The following is a 13,482-nucleotide window of genomic DNA, read 5'->3' as shown; positions in this document are numbered from 1 at the left end:
TAACAGCTGTCAGTCAGCCATCACCTGCCACCCAGTTCTGTCATAACACACACACACACACACACACACACACACACACACACACACACACACACACACACACACACACACACACAACCCCTCTGAGACCAAAACTATTAGCACTCCTAACCTCATGTGGGTTTCCTTGCTTTACTTCCTTCTTTCTTTTTTTTTATACTTCCTTCTTATTTTTGTTCCTTCTTGCAGCTCTCAGGAAACCACAACAACCAAGTGCTCATTCCTTTATTGTTAATCAGCTTTTTTTAGACAGAGTTACATCTGTCCTGTGATAGAAGGAGCTTATGCTGCTTCATAATTGCTGAATGTGTAAGCAGGTAATCTTTTGGCAACGTGTCAGCCATGAACACGTTCACAAGGTCACTGTTGTGTAGTTTACTCTGGCATTATGGTTTGTTTGGTTTCTGGTATTATTTTGTTTGGTGGCGGACATAGAAGAATGACAATGAAAACTTTGATGACAGCCAGTATGTAGTTTTGTATCCATTATTGAAACCAAAGCATCCGGGATGGAAGTTTGTCCTCTTCCTCTTAGAGTACACAGTTTCTAAAATGCAATGCACCCAAGTTTTCACACCAAACACCCTTTGTTTGATGATATAGAGCAGCAAATGTTTACCTTAATGAGTAAAGGTAACAGGAGACTCCTCTTCCAGAAAGATGACAATGACATGTGGACTCCTTAAAAATCTTCAGGTTTCTTTGGAATGATCTGTATGAAAACTAACTCCTAATTATCACATACTCCTTGCATGCCGCGGCCCATCAGCGCCACACACTATACTCCGTTGTTCGCTGCCACTCTAGTTAATTTTCCCGTTTCCACAGCGAGTGCCACAGTCCAGCTCCAGAGCGTGCCACTACGCTCTACTTTGTTTCAAATACGCTGCAAGTCTATTGTCGACGGAGGCCGCTGGGCCCACTGTGGAAACACAATAAGTGACTATATGGCAGCGAACGGAGCTGTAGGGTATGGCACTGACGGACTGCGACGCGCACAGAGTATGTGTTGGGGGTCAAGCTAAACATCAAAGAATGACCCGGACAGGAAGTCACACAAGAAAATGAACAGAGCGTCCTGTCAAAATAAAACACAATATACGGACGTATTTTCAATGACTTTATCAACAAAATGCCAAAATCATGTAGTAAATGAACAACAAATCATCCTCAGAAAGACAAAGCAACATGCTGTTTGCATGTTTTTCTCTTTATTCCCGCAATATCTTCTAGTTCTCCTGTGATGTGTGTACAGCTGCTCATGACTGCCCTCACATTCCAGAAGCAGAGCCAGTGGCACAGGGCGTGCGCTCTCCGAAATTGGGAGTGATAGTGTTACTCTCAACTGGTTCTTGTCCATCAAGCTTCAAAAAGTAATGATCCAAGTTACTTTATATTTTAACATTTTACATTTTTGAAAGCACTGAGTTCCTGAAAATCTCACAGAGATCACTTGCCTATCTTAAATTGTGACTCAATCTGGAAAGCTAGAAACAAATGATATCAGCTCTGAATCTCTCAGTGGCGTTGAGAAGCCCCTCGTGATTGGTCATTTAATTAACCTTGTCAAGCATATCTGCATTGGGCGCCAATCTAATTTAATCTGTTAATTTAAAACAGTTCTCAACCAGGCCAGCCCCCCAGCCAATCAAATGTCAGGTATAGAAGCATATAAGGGACTTAGTTAATTAGAGCTGTTGGGAAATGGCCAAATATGGATGTGTGTGTGTGTTGAGGGGCTAGATTTCCTTTTATTACTTTCCTGGGAGAGTTATTAATTCTGTTGGAATCACCTCAGGTGATATGAGCGTCTGTGTGTGAAAGTGTGTTTGTAGGGATGAACCAGTCAGAGGAGCGCAAATGATGGCTGAGAAGAGAGATAAAGTCAGATATGGACAGACAAAAAAAAAAGACGGAAAAATTAGAGAAAAAATAGTTATTCATTCTGATCTAATATGTCTCTATCCAACCTTCATTTCCTGTTCCTTTTCCCGGTTAGACAGGAAATTGAGCCTCAGCGTTTTCAGAAATAATTCCCCATATTTATGAAACAGTCTCTCCAGGGGGATTTTAATGTCAGATTATATTGAAAATCTGCACGGTGCTGTCTGAGCATGTCACATCTCTATAAACATGTTAAATGTAGATTTAAAACAATAAAAAATGAAATGTTGTGAAGACCGTTAAGCGTTTATATTCATCCATGATTCTCCATGAATTGTAAATATATTAGCTGTATCATTTCAAATGTACTGTCATTTGTGACAGTGTTTTAATGTGGGTCTGTGCATCATGAATCTTCCAGAACAGAGCTGTCAATAGACACATCATAAAAGGTGACTGGTGAATATTCATCACTGGCTGGTGGTTACAGCCCCCTCTAGGAGGAGAATAGCTCTTACTGGGTCATTTCTGTCACTATCTTTTATTTCTATTTCTCATTATTTCTTTCTCTTTCTATGATATTTACATTTTAAATTCTCATCATTATTACTTTAGATTTATTTCCTCTCAAAAGTCTCCTGTGGACAGGTGTTGAGAATTAGCATGTGCTCAAACAAAGCATCTTGATCGTCCAATGTAATTGTGATGTCAAATAAAAATCCATCCATCCATCCATCTATCTTCAGGGAATATAAATCAATGCCTGACCTTTTTTTTCCTCTTTAAAATACGATAGCCAAGTTGGAGGGTTTTTCAAAATACCCAACACTCCCTTGGAAGTTGGAAGTGACATACTTCAACTAATAAACAAGCAATATGCGCGTCTAGGAACATTCACTGACATATACGAGTACATTTTGCCTTGTTCCAGATAGTAAATCACCACAGGGATTTGCCCCATCAAAGATAATCGTCCGTAAAGCTAAACCTTATAGGATGCATATACAGTGGCTGTCAAGGGCAACAGACCTGCCATGGCCGAAACAAACGAAGGAAACATGCTGCAAAAAGCTGAAACAACTACATTAACATCAATTGCACAGCAAATTAATAAACAATGCTAAATGTAAAGATGCTTATTCAGAAAACATCTGCATGAAGAAAAACAATCCAGTCTTCATCAGAAGTGCTTCAAGCCTGTAGGGCACAGCTAGGAACTGTAAAGCAGTACCAGGATTGCCTCCAGGCATCATGGGATAAATCTTGGCAACATTACTCCCTGACATCAAACAATCTGGCAGTCAGAAGTCCAAGTTGGGCATAGTGAGCTTTCAGTTACTGCTAGCTAACTGAATCGATAGCTCTGCTAACTGCTAAGGTCAGTATATGATATTCATATTTGTTAGCATGAAAGGGGGGTTAAGGTCCCCTGACTGACTTAACAGTTCAAATCTGTCATCTCCATTTGCAGAACAAACTTTCCCTCCTGATGCAAACACATTCCCATCTTTATTTCTGTGTGTGTTTGGATCAAATAAGTTCAAGGCAACATGTTGCTTTCGTTGGCAGATTTATTGATTTTGCACAGCGCAAAGTTAGTTTATCTAATCTCTGGTAAACAAACAATAGGCCTCCCACCTTCAGCTCTTAATGCCGAGAAAAGGAAATTGATCTTATCCAGCTCTTATTTTAAGACTATAAATAAAGTTAAAGTACAGCATGCAGTGCACATAAACACTAATAATGGGATTACTTTTTACTTTGCTAAATGAAGAAAATTCATTGATGTCTGAGTACAACTACCTGAATTCACACAGGAAATGTAGTTATTCTTTTGTATTTCAGGTGTGGTCCCTCTAATGATTTAAAAAGGAAAATTGTGTCACCATTTCACACGTAGTAAGATCTGCAAAGTGATGTGTAGGAATGACATCATCACCTGAATGAAGGCCTCCAGTCGAAACGTTGTGATTGTGATGAATTAAAACTTTTTGTGACATTAGAGCAAGTTTCCAGGCTTATCTTCTTCCTAGGAAAGCCAAAAGCAGAAAAAATGAGCACAGGAATGATCACAATCTAACAAAACAAAACAAAACAAAACAAGGATTATAGTATGAATTCCTGAAACCTGTAATGGCTCAGAGGTTTGACTTTGGATGGCCGTCACTGCCCCATTCACAGTTTCCCGTTGAAATAGCAAGGATTCCAAATGAATAAGGAATAATTAGTTTGAGGCAGGATGTCTGTTAAATAGGCAAAATGAAAGCGTGAACAGCCTCCCAGGTTACAGCTGAGCTGCCCACTCTCTGACACGTGGATGTGTGCATGTGTGTGTTTGGCCTGAGAGTGTGAATGTGCATGTCTGTATCTGAGTGTATGGCACTTGTGTGAGGCACCATCTGTGTTGCCATGTGCAGCTGCGCTCCCTTGGAGCCCAAGACCCAACGCTCAGCTGTTACCTAGACAACCCCCATACACCACATACCTGGTCCACACACACACACACACACACACACACACACACACACACACACACACACACACACACACACACACAGGCCCGCAGATTACCGAAAGGTCTTACTCTGTGTATGCTTTAAAATGAGCAGATGGACAGAGACATATAAGTTATGATATAATGTGTGTGTTTGGGAGGAGAGTACAAAGAGACAATCTTTGTTTCAGGTTGAGATGACTTTCCTCTCTACTGAAGTGTGTGTATGATGGGACCATGATCTCAGTCTCTGCTGAAATATATATTTAGTACGTTTACATCTGTGCTGCTCTCAGTCATTAAGTCATACACACAGTGTTTCTGTTTACTCAGGCTTACGTGAAGTGTGAACTGCTTCAGGGGTAATATAAACCAAAGCATAAAGAATCATAACGTATTGTCTTGAGGATTTTGTAAAATATCCATTTGTAAAATGTATCATAGCACAAAACAGATTTGCAGGAGCAGCACATTGGTGGATTGGTTGATTATAATACTGATCCAGGTCAGGATCATGTCCTTCTTGTATTAAACTCCTATTCTACAAATTGTACAAAGACAATGTTGCAGTTGTACTACTCTGAGGGCTTGTTTGACATTAATCTGGAAGAGCTTGATGTTTTTACAAAAGATGAGTTAGTGAGTTAGAAAAAAATAACATATGTAATGAAGAATGCATGTGCATTTTAAATATGTAAGAAGATTATTCTCCTACGATTTTAAAGCAGGGCTAGACTTTATAAGTGGCCTGCTGGACTCCTTCAAAATAAAACTCAGTAACATATTGTCAGTGAAATGATCTGATTGACTACTTTCACAGCATCAATGTTTCATAAGAGCCTGCACGCCCTTGTGTCAGTTTTAAGGCAGCTACCACCCACTGCTGTCACCTCGCGTACCCACTCACTACACTCAGGTTGTTACACAGACTTTCTGTAATAAACTAGTATGGTTAAATGTTTTGAAAAAAATGCGTAGCCTGGCAAAAATCAGCATCTCAAGAAAAGAAGATCACCGTAAGAGTTGAGGGAGAACAGAAAGGAGGGAAAGTTCCGGCCACATGGAGATGGCTGACACACATATTTGGACAATAAGTGGATTATAGAATTAGCTCGGGAATAAAAACCACTGTTATTGGGTCAGTGGGTACAATGGTGGGGTCAGTGATCTTAAAAAGCCAGTGGCCCAGAGGGTCAGCGGCAAATTTGATTCAATGTCATTCCCTGCAATGTGCAATGACAGAGGACGTGTGACTTTACTGTCCATATTTTAAAAATCTGAATGAAACTGTATTCAAAATATAAGACACAAAGATGAAAAAGAAACTCAGACACCGAGACTGGTGAAACAGTGAGGCACACCGGAGCTCATAAAAAAAAAAAAACAGGTTAGTACAAAAATCTACAAATGACAAAACACTGCAAAATAGGCAGCTAAACCACACACATGAAGATCAGGCTATTATAGTCAAGACGATTAGCTGAGTGGAGCCTTCAGGTGTGCCTCGTCTCCTGCTGAGAGGAGAAACAAAACCAAACAGAATCATCACTTTATCACCATCAGTCTGTTCTTTGGTGAATCAATGGTGCTGGAGTTTGATTTGATTCAACTTACTATGTTTGTAATATTGAAGTCTTGCTTGATGCAATGATTAATTTTTTCCTCACCACCAGCTCAAACCTGGGCCCAGCAATGACAATAGTTCTGAATAGATTTATTTTGCATTGTGCCTAATGAAGATACATTTTCTTTGTTAATACTTTCTCCATGTCACCCCTGACTCCTCACCACCTACAGAATGTGTCCAGTGAGCATTTAGAGAGTCTGAAAATCGCTGGTATGTGACAGGAGTGTTAGGCAAAATGTCATAATTGCTTCCCCCGAAACTAAAGGCTCTATAGGATCTATCTGGACCTATTAAGACCACTAGTGGGTTTTTTAACAGTCATTCGCAGTTCTTGCAGAATGTTTCTCTCTCTATAGCACAGATGTAAGATTTAAGTGGAAAGGATCAGTGCGCTGGTTAAGTCCATGTCACTGGAGCAGTGCTGCTGCCAGAATTACACAATGTGCTCAAGCCTGGTCTGGCTGCAACTAGCTGTCAAAAGTGACTAGGTTCTTAGCTGCAATAACAGATGGGAAGGTGGGTGGAGAAGAACAGCCATCCTACCATTTCATCAACCTTTTTTAACCATTGGAAATATAACGTAAGAAATGTCCCTATAGCCATTTTCACATACAGTATGCACTCTTGAAAATGCAGTAGTAGCGGACAAAGCAACAGTGTCCGCAATACGATGCTATAGTGAGAATATTTGCCTTTATATCAATGCTATGTGTAGTTCAACAGAATCACAATATCAACAAAAGAGCGGAGAAGATACTGGCAAACAGAAAAACGTAATGCAGCAGTTTGATTATGTGCACGGAGATCATAGCGGTCGCATGCAGACACTATGCGTCGTGCAGCAGTCACAGAATACAAGAGTCACTGCTCCCTCCCATTGGCTCGAGGTGAATTCTCCGGAGAATATCCTGCTACGTTCTCACATCAGCTCTCTCAGACGTGCTACGGAAGAAAAAAAAACAAGCGGCTGGCAGTAGAAACTCAAGGTGAAAAAATGTGGCTGTTTGCGTTCACACATATAGATCTTCCTGGAAATAGCAGGAGCTTTTTAGGAGTTTTCTGGAAGTGTGAAAGCACTTTATGTTTAAAGAGCACTCGACTCCTCTCCAACAGTTTTCATACATCGGTAGCAGAGAGACATGTATGCAACATGAACAGGACTTATAGGACTTGTGGATGTGCAAGATGAATACCTCTTGTTCTGTGATGTTTCAACTACTTTGACTGGCTTCACCTTTTATCGTTTGAGCTAATTGAAAACGTTTCCATCTCTATAGGCTTCAGGAACACACTGACACCGACGGATATCTGGGGAATAGGAACGATTCAATTCAATAACCTTTATTTAACATTAATCTTGGTGATAAGTAGGCCATGGTTTAATGAAGGGGCTTAATCACAGATGACAGAAATATAAAAATAATTTACAGTCGAAGTCTATTAATTTAAGACCTTTCCCATCACACCTACTTGACAGTTTCACTGATGTAGAATTCCCTCAGTGTGTGAGAGTGACTGTGTGTCCATTTTTCTCATAAAGGGTTATCCTATTATATCTCCAGGTTAGCAAATTAAATCCAAGTCTATTAATTCTGACATCTGGAGGAACGTTGTGTTGTTATTACGTACGGGAAAGTTATAGTTAAACGCAAACAGTGTGTGAAGAAGAGCAGCGGCATTCTTAAAGTATCACATTTGTAAAGCAGCAGTTAGGTCAGTAATAAATCAGCACATAGTTCAGGTCAGCCAAGAAAAACAAGACAACAAGAAAACATTTTCTTTTCTTGTTGGTGAGCTTCTCACTACCAGCAACAATTTTACCCAAATTCTGAAATAAACAGACAGACTGAAAGAAACAGATGTTAGATTCTGATAACCAGCAGTTCCTTTTGCATGGATTGCAGCATTAAAAAAGCATCCAAGGGCAAAGCACAGTCTGGACGGATGCTCACATTCAGCTGCTTCTTTATGTGCGCGTACGTGTTGTGAATGTCAGAACAGCTACTTTACAGAGCACGGACAAGTCCATCAGGCTCAACTCAACTTACAAGGACTGGAGTCAGACGGGCTTGGACTCATGACTCATGAGACTTGTGTTTACAACCTCACTTTGGATTTGGCAGAGCTCTTTCAGTATACTTCACACCAAAGTAAATAAGGTCTACGTGTGCTCACACTCAGCTGTGGTGTGAAATGATGATGCACAGATTTGAAAAAGCGCCTATCAATCAAAGGTACAAAGTTTGGTATTCTTTGACACTGATAACAGCTACATAGCAACAACCTCTTTCTTTGGAGTTCTTGTAAGAAGCCTGCTGCCGCATATAGAAATGACAAGTCATCTCAGCTACATGTCAGGAATGGTTTACTGATTGAATGAGAGTGACACACACACACACACACACACACACACTCGTGCGTGCATACATGCAAATGCACACACACAGCCACAGTTACTAGTCTCAAACACAACCTACACATATTCTCATGCCACACAAATGCAAACAAAGTTGATTATTTTAATCACCTGAACATGCTGAGAACACAAACACCCTCAGGGTGCTAATCAATTATTGGGGAGCATGCATAACTATACACACACACACACACACACACACACACACACACACACACACACACACACACACACACACACAGCGAACTACACATATATTTAAAGGTAAAGCTCCGTGTGTGTGTGCGCATGTGCGTGTGCGTGTGTGTGTGTGTGTGCGTGCGTGCGTGCGTGTGTGTGTGTGTAGTAGAGCATGCTGCTTGTCTCAGCACAAAGGCAAGCTGCAACACCACGAGAGCCCACCATCACAAACAACTTGAAAGTTAGCAGACCACCTCATTCTCTTGACTTCTTCTCTTGAGTATAAATTGACCAATCGTCTCAAACATCTTAGAGACACTACATGAGCATTTCTCTATAATTACTGCGTGGCCAGCAGGTAGTGACAACTTCCAGGAAATAATTCCTTTTTTTATGCAGCATTTCTGTCTGTAACGTAATCCCAGTAATTTCTTGGTCTATAACATCCTAAAGTAGTGCCCATCCATCTGTTGGGCTTCAATTTAGGTGTAAAGTTATACAGCGGCTTCACTCGAGCTAACTCTAGCGGTTTGAGCCCAAAAACAGAAACAGATTTTCTTTTGATTTTGCAATTTACAGGAATTAAATTAGCAAAATAACAGCATCACTTTGCAGATTTGTAAATAAGAAGTCAAGCTTTGTCATGTCTGTCATCAAGAGGTGAAGAAAACTACTTTTAAAATGTTTGTTTGGTGAATCGAGGTCTGATCAAGCCGTTATGATACATTCCAGGCAGTCAGGGTATCTAAACGCTGCTTAGCTTTGTGACACGTTGTCAGACTGATGTGTAAAATGATTTATCTAGAACAGATTGTTAGCTTCACTTTTATCTGTTTATAAAAACAAATACATCATCATAAGAATACGTCAATGGAAGCTGGGAAGTCTTCAGCGCGGATACATTTCAACTGTTTTTTGCTGTCCACCCGGACTTTTTCTCACGCATACACCAAAGCCTGCTGGTACCTTATTGGTTAATAAAGCTGGGACTACAAATGAAAACCAGAACAGACTCCTGTAGCTTCTACATTTCTATGTAGCGGTGTCAGAAGCTTAGTCTGTATGGACTTGGGTTGGGAACCGGAGTGTTGCCGGTGTCTCGGTACGGCTCAAAGTATTGAAGTTGGTCTGGTTGCTGAGGTGCCCCCTACTTACCGAGTACTGCTGAGGTGCCCTTGAGCAATTCACCGAACCCCCAACTGGTCAGGCTCTCTTTCATGTGCAGCCTCTCACTCTGACATCTCTCCACTAATGCATGTCCACAGGTCCTGTTTATGTGTAATATTGGCCTATGTGTGTGAGAAGCATGTCTCTCATTAACAGTGTAAACCAGAATTTCCCCTCAGGGATGAATAAAGTATAGAGGTTAAGGACTGACAAAAGTCTTCTAACTTTTCTTCATCAATCTGAATCAGTAATGCAATGAAACAGAACATGAAGCAACAATCTGTTGTCTCCATATAACAACAGTTGCATAGACAAATCCTCATGTTTATTTTACCTTTTGAAAGTTTCTTTGCACAAGGAGAAGGAAAAACTTGCACAGAATCAATTGAATTCATTCAAGTCACTGTGAAAAATCAAATCTGTGGCAGTGAATGTTCATCCATCCCTCCATCATCTATCCCACTTTTCCCGTTCTGGGTCGCTGAGGGCTAGGCCGATACTTACTGTCAGTGGACGAGAGGCGGGGTACACCCTGGACTGATTGCTAGTCAATCATTGGGCTCATATAGAGACAGACAACCAGCCACACTCACCTTACACCTACGGGCAATTTTAGAGTCAGCAGTGAATTTCTTTTATGCAAATATTTGTGTTCACATTTCTTGAATCGTTTTTCTGACAACTGAAAAAAAGATGCACAGAACATAAGTATTCATTGTTATTTTCAGACTGAGCTGGTACAGTCAAGCTATCATTACGTTAAAACTGAGGTCTATCATAATTATCTGCTAATTGACTGCCTAACGAGGTAGCGCTCATTAGAACGCTCATTAATGCCCCATCATCACCATTGATAGCTGTAATCACACAGTGGTGGTTTCAAGGTCTTACAGGAGGGCGTGTGAAGGCAAGTCTGGATACTGTCTGTACAAACACTGTATGTCTGTCAGATCTCAGTATTGTTAAATCCTTTAAAGAAGAGTCACATTTTATATTGAATCACAGAAACTGTTGCATTGAGCCCCTAAAGTAAAAATAGCCAATAAAGTAAAAATGGACTATAAAGCAAACCATTCTCAGCAGCTGATATTGCTTCATAACATCCAGTCTTGAAAAAGTTCAACACGACAGTCCAATAGCTTGTCTGGTGTGATCAATTGTATACAAGGTGTATTTCATAATCAGAATGTACAGTAATTGAATTTGGGCACACACCAGCATGATCAAAATGTTCTTTGTTAACTTCCTAAATCTAACTTATCTCACTCCACCCCAAAAAAAGAATATATATATATATATACATATATATATATATATATATATATAGAAGTGGTGAAACTCACTCTACACGGGGCACAAATGGTCTTGTCAGCTTGGATCAATATTGGAGATGCTTTTGAAAAAGGGAGAGAGGTTAGAACACAGAAAGCTTTACAGACCGATGCAGAGCTGGATAAACACTGAAGCTTTAGTGTCCACCACATGGCTGCCATGTTGACTACAGAGAGTAGGGGGTGGGGGGAGACAGCTCTCTCCAATGTTTTGGATTGCAATACCCATTTCAAACACTAGGTGTCAGAGTAACATATTGCTCCTTTAATAAAAAACAGCATGGAAAAGTGATTTTCTTAACTTCCGATTTATCTCTTCCTTCTATTTTCTTTCTTTCTTTCCCCATCTTTCTAATAACTGAACACACATCCTTCAGATCATCTTTTGAGCTCTATCTCTATAGGGCGGGGTATGGTATCCCCATTATTAAAAAAAAAAAAGAAAGGTGTTTGGACCTCCCTTCTTAAGATTCTGTAATTATTTATGGTATTTGTGTTACGAGAGTCATAAGTGAAATCTAAATAATAATGTGATCGCAAAAAAAGTTCTCAACCTTGTATCTTTCACAGCAAGCATGAAAAGTCACAACATGTATATGTATAGCTGTGTTCACCGCATTGTCTTCCCCTCTGCAGTAGACTGCAGTGCCTGTTTGAGCCACCAAGAACAAATGTGCTGTCGTATCGTGACATTGTTGTGTTTGTGTTGCAGGTATGCCTCTCAGTCTGGACTGCAAGGCCTTTTTTGGCTACAGTGGAGAAAACAGAAGGCCGATCATCTACTGGATGAAAGGAGAAAAGTTTGTTGAAGAACTAGCGGGACATATAAAAGAAAGTGAAGTCAGGTAAATAAGTCTTTGTCAATTCAAGTTATATACTTTATAGACAAAATGCTTTTTCTACAGGTGACAAGGTAAAGAAACGTCAATAGATGTTATTGTAAATGAAGCAAAAGACACACTAGAAGTCATATTTTACATTACCGACACATGGTGGTCACTCAGTGATGCCAGGAGGATTACAAAGTATGCACAAGGACCATTCCTGCCCGTGTACGACACCTTTATATTCTCAGTTCAAAAGAACCTTTTATGCATTCAGTGACTGAGCAACCAAGAGAGAGAGAGAGAGGGATGGAGAGAGACTGACGCTACCTATACAACACCAAGCAGCCAAACAACTGGCAGTAAAAAAACAACCAGCTAAAAAATTGGGAGCAATGTACTGTGGTATAAGTCTATTTACTGTTACCAGTTACGATACACCAATCATGTGCCTTCAATTGTATTTGAATCAGGATGTTGATGAGTGGACACAGCCAAAGTGCAGTCTTAGGGAAAAGAGGGAGGAAAGGAAAAAGAATTAAACAGTTATAACAGCAATAAAATATACACAACCACTAAGCCTATCAGTAGCCTCTGAAAATTAAATAATATACTTCATGTAGATAGAGCTCGCACATATCTTCATGAGCATTAGTGTATGATCATGAACTAATCATGTCTTCTCTTTTAAACTAACAACTGTCTGATGAGAGCTCCATTATTCTGTCCTCTGGACTGCTCTGTTCAATCACAGCTACTCCAAATTCAACAATCACACTGTAAAAGACAGGCTCCTGCTGTGTGGGGCGCATTAATCTGTCCACGTTCAAAATCAGCCACCCATTCTCGACACCCCTATCTGTTTGAATATGATCCAAAACTATAGTGGCCTCCATGACACCCTGAAATGATTTTATTTTTTATCTATCTGTACGTGAGAGTACTGTTGACACTCTCAGCATCCCATTAATAGAGAGAACACCCGGCTGATACTAGCGTGACGGTCTTAAGTTTCAGGGTTTTCTTTTCCACATTTCGCCTTTAGTGCATGAACAAGCAAATATCCACAGCGAACTGATATAGAAATATACGCATGAGGAATTTATGGTGAGGTCTTGAGAGACCGGTTCATAATTACAAAACACAACTCGAGCCAGTCCTTTTGTTGTATTTCCACTTGAAGGCAACACTGCCCCCTATGTCCTATTCTCCTGCATGCTTGAAGTTCAGCCTTTTTTTGACATAGCAGGTGCACAGTCCCTATTCTATGTATTTTTTTGATACAGGTGTGTAAATGTGACGTATTAAAGGCAGGTGTCAGTGTTTTTAAGGAATCCTGTGATTTGTGAAGTGGGTGATAAAGTGGAGCTGATACTTGGGAGTAAGACTGAACAATTATGGTTGTATGGAATTAGTCCAGAGTGGTTTTAGAAACTTGCTTGCACTCTTTGTAGGGTCAGCTGGTCATGGTGGACTGAGCTGTAGTGGCAGTGGGCTTAGTGGATTTTATGCTAGCAGTA

At 40.3% G+C, this 13,482-nt stretch overlaps 1 protein-coding gene across 2 annotated transcripts in view; it reads left to right on the top strand.

Moving 5' to 3' along the window:
- The window catches only part of il1rapl2 (interleukin 1 receptor accessory protein-like 2), a 288,013-nt gene that overhangs the window by 244,369 nt on the left and 30,162 nt on the right, over window positions 1-13,482 (top strand). For both annotated transcript variants that reach the window (XM_061048776.1, XM_061048777.1), the window contains exon 7: window positions 11,851-11,983. In XM_061048776.1, coding sequence (XP_060904759.1) covers window positions 11,851-11,983 — 133 coding nt within the window. The remainder of the gene's footprint in view (window positions 1-11,850; window positions 11,984-13,482) is intronic.

This window comes from Labrus mixtus, chromosome 10 (genome assembly GCF_963584025.1).
Source record: "Labrus mixtus chromosome 10, fLabMix1.1, whole genome shotgun sequence".
In the NCBI taxonomy this organism is placed as follows: domain Eukaryota; kingdom Metazoa; phylum Chordata; class Actinopteri; order Labriformes; family Labridae; genus Labrus; species Labrus mixtus.
Note: the sequence above shows the minus strand (reverse complement) of the source record. Positions and strands in the feature narration are given on the sequence as shown.